Source organism: Bos taurus, chromosome 10, assembly GCF_002263795.3.
Source record: "Bos taurus isolate L1 Dominette 01449 registration number 42190680 breed Hereford chromosome 10, ARS-UCD2.0, whole genome shotgun sequence".
In the NCBI taxonomy this organism is placed as follows: domain Eukaryota; kingdom Metazoa; phylum Chordata; class Mammalia; order Artiodactyla; family Bovidae; genus Bos; species Bos taurus.
Genome location: NC_037337.1, coordinates 33,919,291 through 33,941,029, shown reverse-complemented (window position 1 = coordinate 33,941,029; position 21,739 = coordinate 33,919,291). Strand labels below are relative to the sequence as shown.

The 21,739-nt window shown below is 35.2% G+C and overlaps 1 protein-coding gene across 1 annotated transcript in view; it reads right to left on the bottom strand.

The window, feature by feature from the left end:
- Positions 1–21,739, bottom strand: part of SPRED1 (sprouty related EVH1 domain containing 1) — a 118,985-nt gene that overhangs the window by 25,914 nt on the left and 71,332 nt on the right. The window contains exons 3-4 of the mRNA NM_001192516.1: positions 8,064–8,232; positions 5,849–5,898 (exon numbers count right to left, since the gene is read on the bottom strand). Coding sequence (NP_001179445.1) covers positions 5,849–5,898; positions 8,064–8,232 — 219 coding nt within the window. The remainder of the gene's footprint in view (positions 1–5,848; positions 5,899–8,063; positions 8,233–21,739) is intronic.

Here is a 21,739-nt window from a genome sequence, read left to right as displayed (position 1 = left end):
TAAATATTAGCTTTCATTCTAATCATCTTCCTTTTCTGCTTAGATATTGGCTAGCTATGGCTGCATAATAAATTACCACAAAGAACATTTACTATCTGATAGCTTCTTTAGGTGAGAAATTTGGGAGCAACTTAGCTGTTCACTAACAGGAATAAGTACATTTCCTCTCTCTCATTCTGAGGACCTGTGAACTAAAGAGAGAAATGATCTGCTCCACATACAACCAAAATACAATGGCAGGGCAGGTAGAGGATAACTGCTATAAAACCTTCTGGTTCAAAGTAGGAGAAAACGGGAGAGTCGCTGATCCAAAGTAATTCTATAATCAAGGTGGGAATATGTTAGAAGTTCCTTGAATATGGGAATAATTCTCCAAAGCTGTTGGCTCTGCCCTTTGAGATTTTGGTTCTATGTCTGAGTTATCTTTCCATTTTATGAAAGGTAGTCAAATTTTACATGTACGACATTTTTAAACCTGCTTTGTGCCAGTGGAATTTGGGGGATCTAGGGGTCACGCCTTAGGTTGGTGATATTTTTGCTAATTAACTCTTTTGAAAACTTTGTAAGTCTCTTGTCAATCTTACCGAGCTTCACTCTGTTAGATAAAAAGCGTAGTCATAAATCTGACTTAAACTCTTTTCTACTTCAAATTTCTGCTAAGAATACCTTTAATCTGTTTGTAAGCCCTCTTACTTTAATTAAAGGTTCTCTGAGGCTCACCTTACATCTTTCTGATTATATAGAAAAGATGTTAACAAAGGATGTTATAGTCAAAACACTGGCTTCATCTTAAGACAAACTTATCTGAGTGCCTTCGACTTACCTCTGCCGGGAAGCCAAGTCCTAATTTTAGCATAGTTCAACATATTGAGAGGATGAGATTTTTCAAAACCAGCAAGTCCTGCTTCTTTTTTTATTTGTTTGCTTAGGAGTCCTTCCTGAGCCTGTTTCTGCCAACTTCTGTTTTATCAATAAGCAGAAGCAGAACATTATCTATTTCACGTATCAGTATAGGTGACAGTATTGCTCCACTTTCTGCTACTATATAACAGTGATTTCCTTTCTTAGTTTCCAATATGGTTTTCTTCATTTTCACTTCAGTCGTCATTGGCAGTCTCTTCAAAGGCTTAACATTAAGCTTCTAACTACTGTCCCCAAGTTCAAATTATATGCCACATTTTAAAGTGCTTGTTATGGCAACATCCCATTACAGGTAGCAAAATCTGTATCAGGAATAAATTATCCCCAAACCTAAAGGCTTAAAATGACATTTATTATTTTAGTTTCTCTAGGTTATGAATTCAGGAACAGTTTAACAAGGTGGTTCTGACTCACATTCCCTACAGAAGTTACAGTTAAGACATTAGCTATGACTGCAGTCATTGGAAGTCTCCTTTGGGGGTGAATGACCTGCATTCAAGATGGCTCATGAACATGTTTACTGTCAGAGTTTCAGGTCCTCACCACAAGAACATCTCCAGAATTGCCTGAGTGTCCCCATGACACGACAGTTGGCATCCTCCAGTATGGTGAACCGAGAGAGCCAGAAAGAAGCTGCAATATCTCCTATGGCCTACCTTTGGAAGTCATACTCTTGTCATTCCTACCATATGCTTTTTGTTCAGTAACAACCCACTAAGTATAGCACCTTCTCAAAGGGACAAGATTCAGATCCCATCAAAAGGAACATAATTTAAGAACCTATTTTAAAAACATCACAGTAAGTAAAAACCAAGAATTAAAATTTGACATAAAAACTGCTCTTTGTAAAATTACATTTAAGTGGAAGCCTATTTTAGAGTCTCTAGTGACAATGCACATTTTCTACTTTATTATGAAAATAAAAACCAAGCAAGTGCTTAAGTGTCTAATGAAGATAAAATATAAATAACTGTTTCAGGGGTGCTTGTGTAACCTGCTGGACTGGGGGCAATAGAGAGACTCTACTATGAAGCACAGATTCCAAGAAGCCAGCAACAGAGTAACTACTCTTCTTGCTTTGGTTATACAGTAATTCTCTTCACTGGGCTCCTCCTTTCTATTTCTGGGCTTCTGTGGTGGCTCAGAGGGTAAAGTGTCTGCCTACAAATGTGGGAGACCCGGGTTCGAAAGCTGGGTCAGGAAGATCCCCTGGATCCCTTTCTATTTCTAAATTTTTACTTTTTTTTTTTTTTTGCCTCTTGCGATAAATTTATTATTCCTCATTCATATCTTGCCCATTTTACTACTCCATACCAAAGACTTGACATATATGGCACTAGAAGGAAATAAGATTATGAAAAGAAGACAATCGTTTTTACAAAACCATTGACTGTGATATGTACAAAGTTTGCAAACAAATCCTGCAGAAGTTATTTCTCTATACAATGTTATATGTAGAAATGAAGCAAAACCAAAGCAGAATGTTAAAAAACTCTTTTAATAGATGAATTTTAAAGAAATTCACTCTCTTCATAGGGAGCAATTCCGAAAACGCTTTTCCATTTCCAACCCCATATTTTCTTTGATTGCTGTGATTGTTGTTCAGTTGCTAAGTTGTGTCTGATTCTTTGTGACCCCATGAACTACCGCACACCAGGCTTCTCTAACCATCACTGTCTCCAAGTCTGCGTAAACTCATGTCCATTGAGTCAGTGATGCCATCCAACCATATCATCCTCTGTCATCCCCTTCTTCATCCCCTTCTCCTCTTGCCCTCAATTTTTCCCAGCATCAGGGTCTTCTCCAATGAGTCAGTTCTTCGCATCAGGTGGCCAAAGTATTGGAGCTTCAGCTTCAGTCTTTCCAATGAATATTCAGACTGATCTCCTTTAGGATTGACTGATTTGATCTCTGTTCCATCCAAGGGACTCTCAAGAATCTTCTCTAGCACCACAGTTCCAAAGCACCAATTCTTCAGCTCTCACCCTTCTTTATGTTTCAACTCTAACATCCATACATGACTACTGGAAAAACCACAGCTTTGACTATACAGACCTTTATCAGCAAACTGATGTCTCTGCTTTTTAATATGCTAAGTTGGTCATAGCTTTTCTTTCAAGGAGCAACTATCTTTTAATTTCATGGCTGCAGTCATTGTTCACATTGATTTTGGATTGTAAGAAAATGAAATCTGACACGGTTTTTCACGTTTTCCCCATCTATTTGCCATGAAGTGACAGGACTGGATGCCATGATCTTACTTTTTTGAATGCTGAGTTTTAAGCCAGCTTTTTCATTCTCCTCTTTCACCTCCATCAAGAGGCTCTTTAGTTCCTCTTCACTTTCTGCCATTAATTGGTATCATCTGCACATCTGAGGTTGCAGATATTTCTACTGGCAATCTAGATTCCAGCTTGTGATTCATCCAGCCTGGCATTTGGAATGATGTACTCCTTTCCCCATTTTGAACCAGTCTGTTGTTTCATGTCTGGTTCTAAATTGTCCTGCATACAGGTTGTGATTCATCCAGTCCAGCATTATTTTCGTTGATACCAGAACAAAATAGAACTTTGGAAAATAATTAACTAAAAAAATATTTATTTTGTATTTTATTACTTACACCTAATTAACTGAAATTCACTATAAAATAATAACTAGTGGTCAATAAAATAAATAGATTCATATATTACAACACAAATAAGAACTCTTAAATGTATAATAAATATGTTAGGATACATCCACTGAAAGCAAATTACAGACACAAAAAGATTGAAAATCGTAAACTTGAAACACTAAGGGCACATAAAAATATTCCCTATTTAAGTGAAGTTTCGGAAAAAATCTATAGTACAATGATATGGTAACACATGCATACCTATTGACTTGTACAGAAAAACACTCAAAGGCTACATTTAAAAATATGTATGATGGTTATCATGGAAGACAGCATATTTATGTTTTATTTTTTGAACTTTGCTATACTTCTCACATTTTCAAAATGAAAACCATTTTTATTTTCTGATTGTAAATGTACATAAAACAGTCTGCCACATCTTTAGGTGATTTCTATGTTTATAATAATATGAAAATTTATATAAGGTATACATATAAATTTGGTTTTTTTCTCTATTATTCTAAAAGTACTAGTACTTTAGGATATTAAAAGTACTAAAAAGAAAACCATACAGCTCAGAATCCCACAATCCAAAAGCAACCAACAAAATTATTTATCATTTTAGTTGAGTAATGATGGATCATAACACCACATAATTATGTTTTTTACTACTCAATATATTACAAGTAAATTACAAATAATAAAATTTTTTTACGGGTCTTATGACAAAGATACCTTAATTAATTCAACCATTTCCATTCTATTTAGATAATTTTTATTATCAGTATTTCACACACGCTCAAAAATCTGTTTATAAAATTTTTGTGTGTATCTCTATCCTTTCAAATTCATTTACTTGATCAACAGGCATGAATGTTTCTATTTTTATGGCTTTTAAATATGTATTACCAAACTGCTTTCTAAAAACAATCTACCAAGCTACATTTTCTCTAGCAGAGGGTCAATCTGTCAACTTCATGGAAAGATCCAGTGAGGGGTAAAATTAACTTTTAAAATCTTTGACAATTTGGTAACTAAAGAATGTTAATTTGTACTACCTCCTGAGATTAAGGGTGTTCAAGCTTATCAACATTTCACACTTATTTTTCTATGAATTTTTAATACAAGTACCTTATGTATGGAATGGGATATCTGTGATGGTTAATTTTATTTGTAAACTTGACTAAGCCATGGTATCAAGTGGTTTGGGCAAACATCAGTCTAAATATTGTGAAGGTAATTTTCATATGTGATGAACATCTAAATCTAGTAGACTCAGTAAAGGAGATAATCCTCCATAAAGTGGGAGGGACCCATTATGAAAAGACTTATAGACTGAGGTCCCACAAAGAGGAAGGAAGTCTGCCTTGAGACTGCCTTCAGACTCAAGACCAAAACATCAACTCTTGCCAGAATTTCCAAGATGCCTGCCTATCTGCCTGCCCTGTGGATTTTGGACTTGCCAGCTCCCACAGTCTGATGAGCCAATTCCTTATAAAACTGAACAAAATCACAGCAAAAGAGACACAGATGTAAAGAATAGACTTTTGGACTCTGTGGGAGAAGGTGAGGGTGGGATGATTTGAGAGAACAGCATTGAAACATGTATATTACCATATGTGAAACAGATTGCCAGTCCAGGTTCGATGCAAGGCAATTGATGAGACAGGGCACTCAGGGCCAGTGCACTGGGACAACCCTGAGTGATGGGATGAGGAGGGAGGTGGGAGGGGGGGTTCAGGATGGGGGACACACGTAAACCCATGGCTGATTCATGTGAATGTATGGCAAAAACCACTATAATACTGTCAGGTAATTGGCCTCCAATTAAAATAAATTAATTAATTTACAAAAAAAAATTTAGAATCACATCATAAATTTCTATACAAAAACATTTGTGATTTTGAATGGGTTTGCATACAAATCAATTTTAGGGGAAATTGCAATTTAAACAATATTGAATCTTCTAATTGTGAAAATTTCAGTCTTTATAATCAGGCTTTTCTAACAAGTTTTTTTCTTTCAAGTTTTTTATTAGATTTATTCCTAGGAACTTTATACTTCTTGATGCTATTATAAATAAAATCTTTCAAGTTTTTTTCATAAAAAAAAAACTGAACAAAATCAACCTCTCTCTAAATGTAAAATGTATATATGTATACATATACACACACATACATACACACAAATTTCCTGACAAATATGGCATCTAAAAATTCCCTAAGAATTTATATGAATTGTTTATTTATTAAGGCTACTGATTTCCACCACATCCTTCAGGTTTTGAAATTCCTTTGAAGTCAAACTACTTACTTGTAAATTATCTTCTGTTCCTTCAGCTTCATTTTTAAATGATGGGCATCCTAAGAAAACAAGTAAAAGTTGATTAAGCATAGAATTTTTGTCTTAGATTTTAGAGTTGCTGACTAATTGATAGTATCACTAAGATACTATAGAAGATTGATCAGAGATCATTCTGGACTGCCCGGCAACTAGTCAGATGTTGGCCACTCATACTTGCCCCTTTGTTAAGAAAAACAGAGAATAAAGTGATTGTTTTCCTCTTCTACAGGTAAATTTCCAGTTACTTATTAAAGAGATGTATTCTGTGAAAGTGCACTATCTCTACTAAGTCCTCCCCTTGATTTCTCTGAAATACTCAAACTGCTAGAAGAGTATATGCATTACGTTCCTCTGTTCTTCAGGAGATACCCACATGATTTATTCAATTTTTCTAAACACTCTGACCTAAGAAACAGTATTCAGTACCTCAGCTAGGATTTTAGTCACTTTAGTAATAAAGAAAACAAATGAGCTTGAATCCACTATTGATAATCAATAGTCATTTGTTGTTATTGACTTTTGAGCACCAATGATTCTATAGAACTTTTTATCACATTCAAGAGTGCCTTTAGTTTCAACAAATTAATAAGAATTTATTTGAGCAAAGTATCCTGAGTTTATTTGCTACCCTTGAAGAGAAAGTTGACCTATGGAAAGGGCTGCATAGTTTATTCTTACTATCATAGAAGGCTAAGTAAGAAATATTTAGTGTGATTTTTAAAATCTGTAATAGTGGCTGGTAATAATGCTACCAAGTATATATTTTTTTAAAGTTCAAAAACAATGAGATAGGCTGAGTACTGTCGTCTACTCTATTTGGCGAGGTGTTTATGAGCTTCTCCTTATTAACTACTTTTTAAAAAAGATAAACCATTCTATCTGATCCTAGAGACAGAAGTATGCTCTTATGGGGGTATGAGTGTGGGCATAAAATTAATTCAAAACACAAAATTCCAGCAGCCAGGGATAACAATTTTCTTTTTAAAGTACTGCTTCTTCCACACTAGCTAAATATCAGAATTAACTGGGAAACTTAAAAAAAAAAAAAAATACTGATGCCAGAGTACAATCTCAAACCAGTAATGTCAGAATCTCTGCTGGATGAGGCATTTGGCATCATATATTTTTTTATTTTTAAGTTTTTTGCAATAGTTTAAGAACCATAAGCACTACAGGAGAATCTAAAGATTCATATTCACCTCCCCCACCTCCTGCCTAAATTCATGATATATAAGTTGATAATTTCTCATCACATTTGAAATGCACAGAAACGTTAAAGAAAAAAGGAATGCCTCAGCTCTATTCCCCAAGTAGTTGGATTCAAGTGGTCTGGAGTGAGGACCAGTTATTCTATTTTTCAAAAGCCTCCCAGGTTGATTCACATGTTCAGCCAACAATAAGAACACTGATATAGGGAGAATTTATGGGTTCTTGTACTAAGAATAAAATGACTGCCATCATTTCATGGAATTTTTTTCTGAATAAAAAATCAAAAATTGTTTTCCAAATTCTAGTCTTCTAAAGTAGCTAAAACATTATTTAACTACAGCTTCACTCACTAACAATACATATTTGTGCTAAGTTTTTTGATGTTCTTGCTTCTGGCTTGTCTCATAATTAGTTCACGTTTTCTAATTTTTTTACTAAAGTCCCATCTTCAAAATGTACAAGTCACATGCTGTCAACACGTTTTCATTCAGTTGCTTTGTATAAGAAGGTTATTTCTACTAACAGATATATTTTCTTTCTTAATTAAAAAAACAAATTAAATCTTAGTTATGACTTCTTTGGGGGAAAGAAATGACTTTTGAAGTGATTTCATTTTGTTTAATTAAGCAAAACCCAGTCTTACATGTAAATATTCTTCCTCCCTTTTAAACTTGCAAGCTTTAGAGTTTATGATCTAACAGACTGGTAAGATACACAAAGGGATAGGTTGCAGTCTCTGCCAATCCTTATTAATGAAATCAGGTAAAGACTTAAGAAAGGTTTTGTCATAGATTAACTAGAGTCAACATATATTTAATTTTTATACATTTTCTGCTTATAATTACCAAAACAAGGATATGAGTAACACACACATGCAGGATTTTGAAAGTTCTGACTGCTCCTCTCTTTTTGAGCCCTTGAAGTCACTTCTACTATATGTAACTAATAAATTAAGGAAACAGTCAAAACAACCTACCTTGAGAAATATCCTCTATAGCTCTCCGAATGCCTCTATCAAAAGCCCTAGCATCAGCAGGACTTTGAAAGGTAAGGCCAAATTTCTTGTCATCAATCTTCCAGTGGTGAAATGTTGGAGTGACCTTATTGTAAATAAGGTCTTTTTTAAGCATACATTCCAAAACCACCTGCCAAAAGTTAAATGCCAAAAATTACTATACATGTATCAAATGAATTTAACATAACTCTTAAATACAAAGTTAGTTGAGAAAAGGGCTGTTGTTATATTTTAATAAAAGCATCCCTCCATTAATGTGAGGTCTTGTTACTTAATCTACTCACAAAGTCACTTGATTCAGAAATTAATATGGGATTAAAGAAGATTCTGGAAAGATGGCAGAGTTCTTAAGAAGCCCCAGGTATCTATCTCCCTACCTAGACAAAACTGGCTGGCAATATCTATCGGATGAAACTATGTTAGAACCTTAGAGTCTGCTGAAAGCTTGTAATTTTCAGGAAAAGACATGGACAGTAAACTGCAGTTAATTTTGGTCAATTTCAGCTATTAGCTTAGTAGCAGCACCAACCCTCATACCCATTTCCAGCCATAGGGCAGACAGCTGTGCACATGTTCCTGGCACAGCCTGCATACAAATTACAAAAGCCAAGGTGAGTAGAAAGGACCTTATCCTTCAAGAAATAGAGAATTTAACACAGTAATCAACTAGACCAAACAGACATACGAAACACCCTATTCAGTAACAGAACACACGTTTTTCTGAAATGCACAAGGGACATTTTTCAGGATATACCATATGTTAGGCCACAAATTAATCTCACTATATTAAAGAATATGGATATCATACAAAGTATTTCTGACCAAATTAAGATAAAGTTAAAAATCAATAACAAAAGGAAAATTGGAAAATTCAAAATATTCTGGGAATTAAACAACCAACTTATCAAAGAAGAAACCATAAGGGAAGTTGTAAGACACTTAAAGAGGATGAAAACAATGATACAACATACCAAAACTTAAAGGAAACAAAGAAAGCAGTACTAAGGGGAAAATGTATAAGTATAAACACTTGCATTAAAAAAAAAAAGGAAAAATCTAAATCAACAATATAACTTTAAAATTTAAGGAACAAACTAAACCCAAACCTAGCAAAAAGAATAAAGGAAATAATGAAGATCAGAGGAGAGACAAAGTAGAGACCAGAAAAATAATAGAGAAAAATCAATGAAACCAAAAGTTGGCTCTTCAAAATGATTTTAATAATGGACAAATCTTGAGCTAGAAGGACTAAGAAGAAAAAGAGAAATCAGAATCAAAAATGGAGACATTATTACGCCAATTCTACAGAAATAAAAAGAATTATGAGAGAGTACTGTGAACAACTGTACACCAACAAATCAAATAACCTAGATTTAATGGACAAATTACTAGAAAAACAAGACAGATCAAGTAAGAAACAAAAAGAAAATCTTAATAAATACATAATTAGTAAGTAGACTGAATCAATAATCAAACATCTCGTGACAAAGAAAAACCCTGGGCCTAATGGCTTCACTGGTAAATTATATCAAACATTTAAAGAACTAATACCAGCACCTTAAACTTTATCAAAAGACTAGAGTAAAATCTTCCTAATTCATTCTATGAGGACAGCATTATCCTGATAACAAAGACACTACAAGACAACTAACTATGTAACAACATCCTTTATGAATATGAAGGACGCAAAAATCCTTAATGTAAAAATCCTCAACATTTGCAAACCAAACTCAGCAGTACATTAGAAGGACGATACATACTATGACCAAACTGGATTTATTCTCGAAATGCAAGGACAGTTATAAACACATAAAAACTGATCAAAGTAATATCCTACATGAACAGAATGCAAGGAAAAAATCCACACGATCTCATCTGAAAAAGCAGAAATAGCACTTAACAAAATTTAGGAGAGCAAACTGCCAATATCCGTTGAGTCATAGAAAAAGCAAGAGAATTCCAGAAAAATATCTACATCTGCTTTACTGATTACACCAAAGCCTCTGACTGTGTAGATCACAACAAACTATGGAAAATTTTTCAAGAGACAGGAATACCAGACCACCTTACCTGCCCTCCTGAGAAATGTGTAGGCAGATCAAGAAGCAACAAGTTAGAAATGGACATGGAACAACAGACTGGTTCCAAATTGGGAAAGGAGTATGCCAAGGCTGTATATAGTCACCCTGCTTATTTAACTTATATGCAAAGTACATAATGTGAAACGCTGGGCTGGATGAAGCACAAGCTGGAATCAAGAGTTCTGGGAGAAATATCAATAACCTCAGATACACTGATGACAGCACCCTTATGGCAGAAAGTGAAGATGAAAGTGAATGAGAAGAGTGAAAACTTGGCTTAAAACTCAACATTCAAAAAACTAAGATCGTGGCATCCAGTCCCATCACTTCATGGCAAATAGATGGGGAAACAATGGAAACAGTGACAGACTTTATTTTGGGGGGCTCCAAAATCACTGCAGATGGTGACTGCAGCCATGAAATTAAAAGACACCTGCTCCTTGGAAGAAAAGCTATGACCAACCTAGACAGCATATTAAAAACCAGAGACATTACTTTGCTGACAAAGGTCCATGCAGTCAAAGCTATGATTTTTCCCAGTAGTCATGTATGGATGTGAGAGTCTGACTATAAAGAAAGCTGAGCACCAAAGAACTGATGCTTTTGAACTGTGGTGTCAGAGAAGACTCTTGAGAGTCCCTTGTACTGCAAGGAGATCAAACCAGTCAATCCTAAAGGCAGTCCTGAATGTTCACTGGAAGGACTGATGCTGAAGCTGATGTTCCAATACTTTGGCCACCTGATGTGAAGAACTGACTCACTGGAAAAGACCTTGATGCTGGGAAATATTGAAGGCAGGAGGAGAAGGAGATGACAGAAGATGAGATGGCTGGATGGCATCACCGACTTGATGGACCTGAGTTTGAGCAAGCTCTGGCAGTTGGTGATGGACCCTGGCGTGCTGCAGTTCATGGGGTCACAAAGAGTTGGACACAACTGAGTGACTGAACTGAACTGAACATCTTTTCAAGACAAAAATAACCAACAAAAAGGAAACTACATCAAAATATCTGACAACAATGACGAGACTGTTCAATGGAAGAAAGTAAAAGTCTTTTCAACAAATGGTCCTAGGAAACTGGATATCCACATGCAGAAGAATGAAGTTTCATCCTTATCTAACACCACATGTAAAAATTAACTCATAATGGATCAAGGACCTAAAGAAGACCTAAAACAACAGAACTCTTAGAAGAAAACATAGGACAAAAACTCCATGACATTGGATTTGGCAACATTTTCTTGGATATAACACCAAAAGCACAGGTAATAAAAGAAAAAATACTGGTATAGTACTTACTAATCACTTCTTCCCAACTCCATATGCAGTGATGTGATGTTATATTGATTCTATTATATCTCATATTGATGTTAAGCTATAAACTGCCTCTCTCTACCAACTCCCCCACCAAAAGCTTATTGTTAAACTTTTACCAGCATATCACTGAAAAAATCATATCTGATAGTAAGTTTTGTTAATTCTGCAATAAATGACAAATAAAACAAAATAATGTCCTGCTTGCTTACAGGCAAAGTGTGTTAGCACTTGTACTTTACAAACTGTCACAAAAACCATTTTGTAATAATAATAATAAAATTCATAATTAAGTTCTGGAATTCAAGAAGTTAAAATTGGTATTATAGATTACTGCAACATATTTACTTAATTTATTACTTCATAAGTTAATTTATATTAATTCATAAAATAACATATTAATTCATAAACAGTGGAAAAGACATAAATATTTTGGAAAACTGCTCAATTGCAATTGTCAAAAAAGGGAAGGACATAAAAACCTGAGTGTGGTGCCATAGTCTTATTACATGAAAACTGTCACTAAATTAATTTTTAATAGATGAAAATGCTGTTAACTCTTTTTCAAAACTTCCCTAAGTTCTTTTCCAACTACTATCTGCTAGAAAAATTTCAACATGATCTATACTCATCTATACCACTTGTTTACAAACAGCATCTATTTTTTACAGGGTCCCAAAACACACAGAAAAAGAAGTTTTTTTTTTTTTTTTTTAAGAAAAAGAAGTTTTTAAAATGAGTTTTTAAATACACTGAGGAAACAGTAAGGATAATGAACTAGCTCTTTGACTCATACAAGTACTTATGCAAAAATGTGTTCCACCTGAAAGTTATATAAATATTGAGGTTACACACCATACCAACTTGGTACAAAAACAAAATGCCAACTAATTCTGAAGTAGATGTCAATTTATGTCATTAATTTTTACCTACAAAGTAACATTAGGATATAAAATATATCATACTGTGCATAGTATATATTTAGCATACCACAAAAATAACTATTATTTAGGACAAGCAAACTCTGGGAGATAGTGAAGGACAGAGAAGCTTGGTGTGCTGCAGCCCATGGGGTGGCAGAGCTGGACAGGATTCAGCAAATGAAAAACAGGGAAAGGCTACTACAGTGTAGCTATTCTGAATTTCGGAATAGGTGTCAGGAAAGAAAAATGCAGGTAATCTATTGACACAACAAATGACTCATGATTTTTGGAAGTAATTTAAAAAATATGCTTCCTAGAACATTCTGCATCACTCAGCATTTACATAATTATCAAAGCCTCCACATCTGAAGTATAAAAATCTCTTGTCATGCAAGATATTAAAAAACTGTTTTGCTTCTGACTTTAAGTAGCCTTTAAAAAATAAATGTACTCATAACATTAAGGACAATATAAATAATAGTTTTATTAAATAATAGGAATAAAACCCATCTATCTCAAATTTTTAAAAAAGATCAACGAGATTAAAAAGGCTTTTACCCAACATCAATACTAAATCTCCATTCTTTAAAAATAAAAATAACTTTAAGGGCTGAAAGGATTCTTAAAAATTAGTGAATTCTTCCCATCTTCTACTTCCACTTCTCAACTACATCAGAACAATATGTTCTGACTTTAGTTCACTGCAGTTATCACTATATTAATTCTGTATTGTAAGATCACCATAATATTATATTAACAGTAATAGGCATATAGGAAGCAGAGTTCAATGTTTACCACATTTGTGTTTGGAACTGTAGAAACTGTAGAAAATGGCAACTACATTTTTGCCAAGGGATGACAATCAACCAATCCAAAGGTGCCAGGTGAATTATTTATGCTGCAGGAAAAATAAGCTAACCAGATAAATTATTAGTCAATAGAGAGTTATATCTATTAATTGTTACTGTTGTTTAGTAGCTAAGTTGTGTCCAACTCTTCTACAACCCCATGGGCTGCAGCCCACCAGGCTCCTCTCTCCATGAGATTTCCCAGGCAAGACTATGGGAGTGGGTTGTCATTTCCTTCTCCAAACGGTTCTTCCTGACCTAGGGATTGAATTTGTGTCTCCTGCATTGGCAGGAGGATTCTTTATTGCTGAGCCACCAGGGAAGTCCCATATCTATTAATTACTAATCCAGTAAAGTAACAGGTGTTCTACTGGCCTGAAGTGGTTACAGCTCTCCCAGAATACATGACCTATACTTACTCTTAGAACTTTTATTTTTTCCTACATGAAGATTTAGCACAAAATGAATAATTTTAAGAAGAGTACCCTAAAAGCAACTACCAGAAGCCATTAAAAGTATAATCATAAATAAACAAGTTGTTAAAACTGTTAATACAGCTTTGCTACTTCTTAGTTGAATGTGCTTCTTTCTGGGGTTAAGGCGTTCTAGAAGTGTGAATTTCATCAGACCTCCACAGTAACCATGAAGGACATTTATAAATTCAGTCCAATCCAATTCAATCACTCAGTAGTGTCCAACTCTTTACAACCCCATGGACTGCAGAGTGCCAGGCTTCCCTGTCCATCACCAACTCCCAGAGCTTGACTTATAAATTAGAATGTATTAATCACATAAATCTGAAAGAAGATCATTGGCCCTGTCCTCATTTCTACGCTAAAGACAGATTATATATTAAATAATAAGGAGAAAAGATACTGAGCATAAATAACTGCAAAGTGAATATTAAGAGTGACTCAACAAGAGTAACTACAAAAGAACATATGCAAAGTAACTTGTTACCAATAACCCCTAATGGATCCACCAAGAATGTGGCTAGTTAACAAAGAAGAAATTAAAGAGTTTTAAAATCAACACTATAACTTCTGAACTCTTGACCATCTACAAATTTATTGGGATTCGGAAAAAATAATTATTTACTATAAACTATAAAAAAGCGTAATGAAAAAAACTTAACTAGAAAAAGCAACAAATTCAAAAGCACTTAAATATTTTTATGCTGATCACCTCCAAAAAAAAAAAAGAGAGAGAGAGAAAATTTCAGACTCTTACATATGAATAGACCTGATCAGATTTGAGTAGAACTTAATCACTGCAAATAGACCGACTGGATCAGCTTTAGGAAAGGGACTTTAAGGAAGGAAGAAAAACAGGGTTATTTGGTATAACAGCTTTGCACTTTTAATATAGATCTGAATAGATCTAAGTTGGCTAAGATATACAAGTCTTTTCTAGCTAGATAAATACTTTTGGAACATGACTATTTTAATAAGATCTTAAGGTCTTTTGAGCTAGTGATAACAAAAAGAACAAATACTCTTTTTCTTCTAGAAAGGTTAAATAGGTATTATAAAAAAACAACCAGATGCATAGGTGAACTCTGAATTTAAGGAAAGCAAATCTACTGTAAGCATTAAATATATCAAAATCTATTATAGATGAAGGCAGAGAAGGAATAGAAGTGGTTTTCTTACAGAAGCAGGCTAAGAGCTAAAAGAGAAAGGAAAAGAAGAAAGATGGTTAATGAGAATGGATATTCTTCACATGAGCAAAATATTTCCAAAGTAAAATGATTAAAATATGAATTATAGTAGAAACAGAACGATCCACATATACTTCCCAAGAAGAAAAAAAGAAAGCATAAGAGGGATTTCGGTATATAAATTAATTTTAAGCTCAGAGGCTCTAAAGCTTACAGTAACTGGGTCCCCTCCAGTGTTCACCATTCATTACCCATCTGACTTAAGAATTAAATGAGGTAATATACACAAAGTATTCAAATAGCATCTGACACACAGCAGATCTTCAATACATATTAGCAGCAAGGGTGATGTTAGTCATAAGGTGATGCAACCAGCCCATAATAGAAAAGTTGCTACAAAGGCTGAGAGGTCAGTATTTACTTTTTTGAGTACAGGATGGGGAGGAGTTTGAATGATAAATAAAGGTGCTCAGGACCTCAAAGAGCTTGTTAACAGATTGATTCTACAGAGAGTGAAAACATTACAATCTCCAACATTCTTCCTTTCTCTGAAAGAAATTCTAGGATATATTATAAAGAAAAAAAAGGAGGGGGATGGGTTTGAGAGTCACTAAATTAACTAAAACTTCTGAAGATATATTTCAAGTTATTTTGGGAAATATACAGCAAATTACTGGACTATTTGTCAGAAGCATTTAAAATAGACCAAGCCAAAAATGGATATAAGTACATTTCTGTCTCACTAATAACAAGTAATAATTTGGGAAAGCAGAGTAAAAATAAATATGTACTTTCAAACTACTATGTAACTTTATTACATATGCTACCTTACAAGTAGATAATTACATGTTTACAGAAAGCATTATCTAAGATGTAGTATAGTTGGTAACTAGACAAAGAAATTATCTTGGTAACTTTAAGGAATATCTTTGAATGAAAGAAAAAACATTTCATTTTAAAAATAAAAACTGCATTTTAAAGTTAAATCACTTGACAAACAAAATCAATACCTGGTAACTCAAATAGCTGCCTCCTATTATGACCTTTAGTTTTCTGGATGATATAAAAAACTTTGTATCTGGATGATATAAAACCCTTTATAAAGGACACCAAGGCATTCTATAAAATATGAAACTATATTGTTATCAAATAACACATTTTTACTAATTATCTACTAATAGAAATTTGTATTTAAAGTTGGGTTCTGAGATAAATGGGACTTTAGAAAAAAATCTAAAAAGTAACAGAAGGCAAAATGGTAGTTTCTTCCCAAATAATAACAGTTTAGCTACCACAAAAAGAAGGGCAGGAGCCAATATTTTAAAATATGTCAGTTTCATGAAAACTGTTAGCCTTTGCCCTGCTTCATTTTGTACTCCAAGGCTAAATTTGCCTGTTACTCCAGGTATCTCTTGACTTTCTACTTTTGCATTCTATGCTATGCTATGCTAAGTCACTTTAGTCGTGTCCGACTCTGTGCGACCCCATAGACGGCAGCCCACCAGGCTCCCCCGTCCCTGGGATTCTCCAGGCAAGAACACTGGAGTGGGTTGCCATTTCCTTCTCCAATGCATGAAAGTGAAGTCGCTGAGTCGTGTCCAACTCTTAGCGACCCCATGGATTGCAGCCTAACAGGCTCCTCCGTCCATGGGATTTTCCAAGCAAGAGTACTGGAGTGGGGTGCCATTGCCTTCTCCGACTTTTGCATTCTAGTCCCATATGATGAAAAGGACATCTTTTTTGAGTGTTAGTTCCAAAAGGTCTTGTAGGTCTTCATAGAATCATTCAACTTCAGCTTCTTCAGCATAATTGGCTGGGGCAGAAATTTGGATTAATGTGATACTGAATGGTTTGCCTTGGAAACAAACAGATCATTCTGTCATTTTTGAGATTATACCCAAGTACATCCTGAAATGCAAAGTCCAGCAGGCCTTAGGAAGCATCACTATGAACAAAGCTAGTGGAGGTGATGGAATTCCAGGTGAGCCGTTTCAAATCCTAAAAGATGATGCTGTGAAAGTGTTGCACTCAATATGCCAGCAAGTTTAGAAAACACAGCAGTGGCCACAGGAGTGGAAAAGATAAGCTTTCATTTCAATTCCAAAGAAAGGGAATGCCAAAGAATGTTGAAACAACCACACAATTGCACTCATCTCACACAATAGCAAAGTCATGCTCAAAATTCTCCAAGCAAGGCTTCAAGAGTATGTGAACCATGAAATTCCAGCTGTTCAAACTGGATTTAGAAAAGGCAGAGGAATCAGAGATCAAATAGCCAACATCCGTTGGATCATCAAAAAGCAAGAGAGTTCCAGAAAAACATCACAGAGTTCTGCTTTATTGACTTACGCCAAAGCCTTTGATTGTGTGGATCACAACAACCCATGGAAAAATTCTTAAAGAGATGGAAATACCAGACCACCTTACTTGCCTCCTGAGAAATCTGTATGCAGATCAAGAAGAAACAGTTAGAACTGGACATGGAACAATGGACTGGTTCCAATTTAGGAAAGGAGTATATCAAGGCAGTATATTGTCACCCTGCTTATTCAACTTACATGCAGAGTACATCATGTGAAATGCCTGGCTGGATGAAGCACAAGCTGGAATCCAGACTGCTGGGAGAAATATCAATAACCTCAGATACTCAGATGACACCACCCTTATGGCAGAAAGTGAAGAGGAACTAAAGAGCCTCTTGAGGAAAGTGAAAGGGGAGAGTGAAAGAGCTGGCTTAAAATTCAACATTCAAAAAACTAAGATCATAGCATTCAGTCCTATCACTTCATGGCAAATAGATGGGGAAACAACGGAAATAGTGACAGACTTTATTTTGCTGCTGCTGCTAAGTCACTTCAGTCGTGTCCAACTCTGTGTGACCCCATAGACGGCAGCCCACCAAGCTCCCCTGTCCCTGGGATTCTCCTGGCAAGAACACTGGAGTGGGTTGCCATTTCCTTCTCCAATGCATGAAAGTGAAAAGTGAAAGGGAAGTCGCTCAGTTGTGTCCGACTCTTCGCGACCCCATGGACTGCAGCCTACCAGGCTCCTCCATCCATGGGATTTTCCAGGCAAGAGTACTGGAGTGGGGTGCCATTGCCTTCTCCGGACTTTATTTTGGGGCCATCAAAATCACCAACAATAAAATCATCCCAGATGGTGCCTGCAGCCATGAAATTAAAAGAAACTTGCTCCTTGGAAGAAAAGTTATGACCAACCTAGACAGCATATTAAAAAGCAGAGACATTACCCTGCCAACAAAGGTCCATCTAGTCAAAGCTATAGTTTTTCTAGTAGTCATGTATAGATGTGAGAGTCTGACTCTAAAGAAAGCTGAGTCCTGAAGAATTGATGCTTTTGAACTGTGGTGGTAGAGAAGACTCAAGAGTCCCTTGGACTGCAAGGAGATCCAACCAGTCCATCCTAAAAAGAGATCAGTCCAGAATATTCATTGGAAGGACTGAAGCTGAAGTTGAAACTCCAATACTTTGGTCACCTGATGTGAAAAACTGACTCAATGGAAAAGAGCCTGATGCTGGGAAAGATTGAAAGCAGGAGAAGGGGAAGACAGAGGATGAGATGGTTGGATGGCATCACTGACTCGATGGCCATGAGTCTGAACAATCTCCAGGAGTCGGTGATGGGACAGGGAAGCCTGGCGTGCTGCAGTCCACGGGGTTGCAAAGAGTTGGACACGACTAAGCGACTAAACTAAAACAATGTCATGAAAAAAACCTGAAGAACTGCTCCAGATTGAAGAATAAAGACACATGACAGCTAAATGCTACTTGTACTGAGAGAACAAAAAATGTTTTAAGAACATTATCAGAAGAGTTGGCAAAACTGAAATATGGACTGTAGATTAAAGACCTATATTTATGTTAAATTTCCTAAATATGATCATTACACTGTGACTATGTAATTAAAATGGAAGGCAGAGCAAAGATTTAGAAAGTAATATCAGTGTAAGGTTTTAAGATCTCAAATTTGAAAACCTAAGTGAAACAGCAATTTCCAAGAAAAATTATAACTTATCAAAGCTGAATGAAAAAAAATAGAAAACCATTAGAAACCTGTAACTATTCAGGAAACTGGAGTCGTAGAAAATATAAGTGAAATGGGGTGTTATGAGGGAAGAGGAGATGAGATACAAAACAGAGAAGTGAACTGTCACAATTAGGTTACTACTCTGACTCCTAGTGGCAAATTCTTGGGCACAGTCAGTGTGACCCAGCTTCTTTACTTGACTCTCTCCCAAGTCCCCACAGGATGTCAGAACTCTGAACTGAAAGAATAAAACTAAATAAACTTAAACAATTCTCTTCACCCTCCACTGGGTCTGCATAATTTGGAGAGAGGTCCATACAATTCTGATGAAATCAATCTTGGTGACTTAAGACTTTAACAGCCATGAACCTTTGTTAACTGACTTACACAGCAATAGTCACGTAACACAAAAACCATTCAAAACACAAGAATATCCAAATACATGATGACAGCTGTGGATTTTTAACCTTTAAGTTGAAACAAACACACACACACAAAGGATATATAAGATTTGATTAATTTAATAAGTGATATTAAAATTTATAAAGTCAAACTTTTATATTAAAAAAATTGAAGTCTTTCAAAAAACTATGGATATTGGAATGAGGAAAGGTATCAAATCAATAACTGAAGTTTCTACCTCAAGAAACTTGAAAAAGAAGAGCAAAATAAATCCAAAGCAAGCTGAAGGAAGAAAATACCAAAGAAAAGAAATCAACAGAAACAGAAACTGAAAATAGATGGGGAGGAAAAAAAAAAGCTGATCTACAAAAAAAAAAAAAAGAAAAGAAAAAGCAAAACTAATAAATCTCTAGTACGATTGACAAGCTAAAAATAAAGATACAAATCACCAATTTTAGGAATGAAACATGAGTTGCTGCTAAGATCCTATAGCCTTTCAAAAAGCACTTGAGAAGATGGTTATTTCAGACATTAGTCTGCCATCTTCTTCGTCAGCTAGCTTTCCGACTTAGTTGTATTCCTTGCCCCCAAAAAGAAAAAAAAAAAAAAAGAGTACTTGAGATACTAAAAACACCTTTACACTCAAATTAGACAGCTTGGAAGTGGACCAATTCTTTGAAAATCACATTATTATCAAAACTCAACCAAGATAAAACAGATGAACCTAAATAGTCCTATAAGCCTTGAAGAAACTGAATTTGTAATTTAAAAACTTGCAAAGAGACTTTTCTTGGGAATTCCCTGGCTGCCCAATTATTAGGATTTCATACATTCACTGCCAAGGGCCTAGGTTCAATTCCTGGTTGGGGAACTAAGATCCTAAAAGTTGCCGAGTGGCCAAAAGAGAGAGAGAGAGAGATCTCTATACACTGAGACAGTTTCAGTGGAGAATTCTACCAAATATTTTCAGAGGAACTAACATCAATTTTACACAAACTCTTTCAGAAAACAGAAGAGGAAGGAGTACTACACAATTCATTTATGAGGCCACCAGTACGTTGACACCAACACCACACAAAGATAGTAATACCAAAAGAAAGAATATTACAGACCAGTACCTCTCAATAACTTAAATACAAAACTCCTCCAAAAAATAGCAGCAAATCAAACCCAGTAACATATAAAAAGATTATACACCATGATCTAGTGGGATTTATTCCAGAAATACAAGGCTGAGTCAACACTGGAAAAAAAAAAAGTGTAATCTACGGTATCAACAAGCTGAAGATGTGAACATAATCAACTGACACAGAAAACTCATCTGACTAATTCCAAAATCCATCCATGATAAAAAATTATCAGCAACTCAATAAAAATCATCTGTAACAAACTCTATAACTAATATCATACTCAAGAGTGAAAGAGTGAATTGTTTCTGCTAAGATCTAAAAGAGCCAAGGATGTCCACTATGACCATTCTTATTCAACACAGAATTTAAAGTTCTAGCCACTGTAATAAGGAAAGAAAAAGAAATAAAAGGCATACAGATGGAAAAGGAAGAAATAAAGCTGCTCATATTTATACATGACAACAATGGCCTATGTTAGAAAACCCCAAGGAATCTACCAAAACACCTCATAGTTCAGCAAGACTGATGAAGTGAATTCCTGTTCACACTAACTGAGCATGCACTAACCAAAACTACAAAGACAGCAGTATATAAACTGCTCCATGGAAAATCAAACACTTAGATATACACTTAACAAAATGTATCTTTAGGATCTATACATTGAAAATTACAAAATGCTAATGAAACTGAAAGACCTAAACTGGAGACAAATCACACTCATAGATTGGAATTTTCAACACAATAAGGATGTCAGTTCTCCCAAAATTGACCAACCAATTTTGTAGACAATGACAATTTCATTCTAAAATTTATATGGAAAGGCACAGATACCAGGACAGTTAAAATAATATTGAAAAATAAAATGGGAGAGATCATTTTGCCCACTATTAGGACTTACAATACAGCTACAGTGAAACAGTATGTGATTCCTATGGAGGGACAGAGCAATGGAAGAAAATGGAGAACCTACAAAAAAACTCTCAGCTAATTTTTAATAAGAGCTGTTGTTCAGTTGCTTATTCATGTTTGACTCTTTGTGACCCCAAGGACTGCAGCACGCCAGGCTTCCCTGTCCTTCACCATCTCCCACCGTTTACTCAAACTCATGTTCATTGAGTAGGTGATGCCATCCAATCATCTCTTCCTCTGTCATCCCCTTCCCCTCCTGCCTTCAATCTTTCCCAGCATCAGGGTCTTTTCTAATGAGTCAATTTTTTGCATCAGGTGGCCA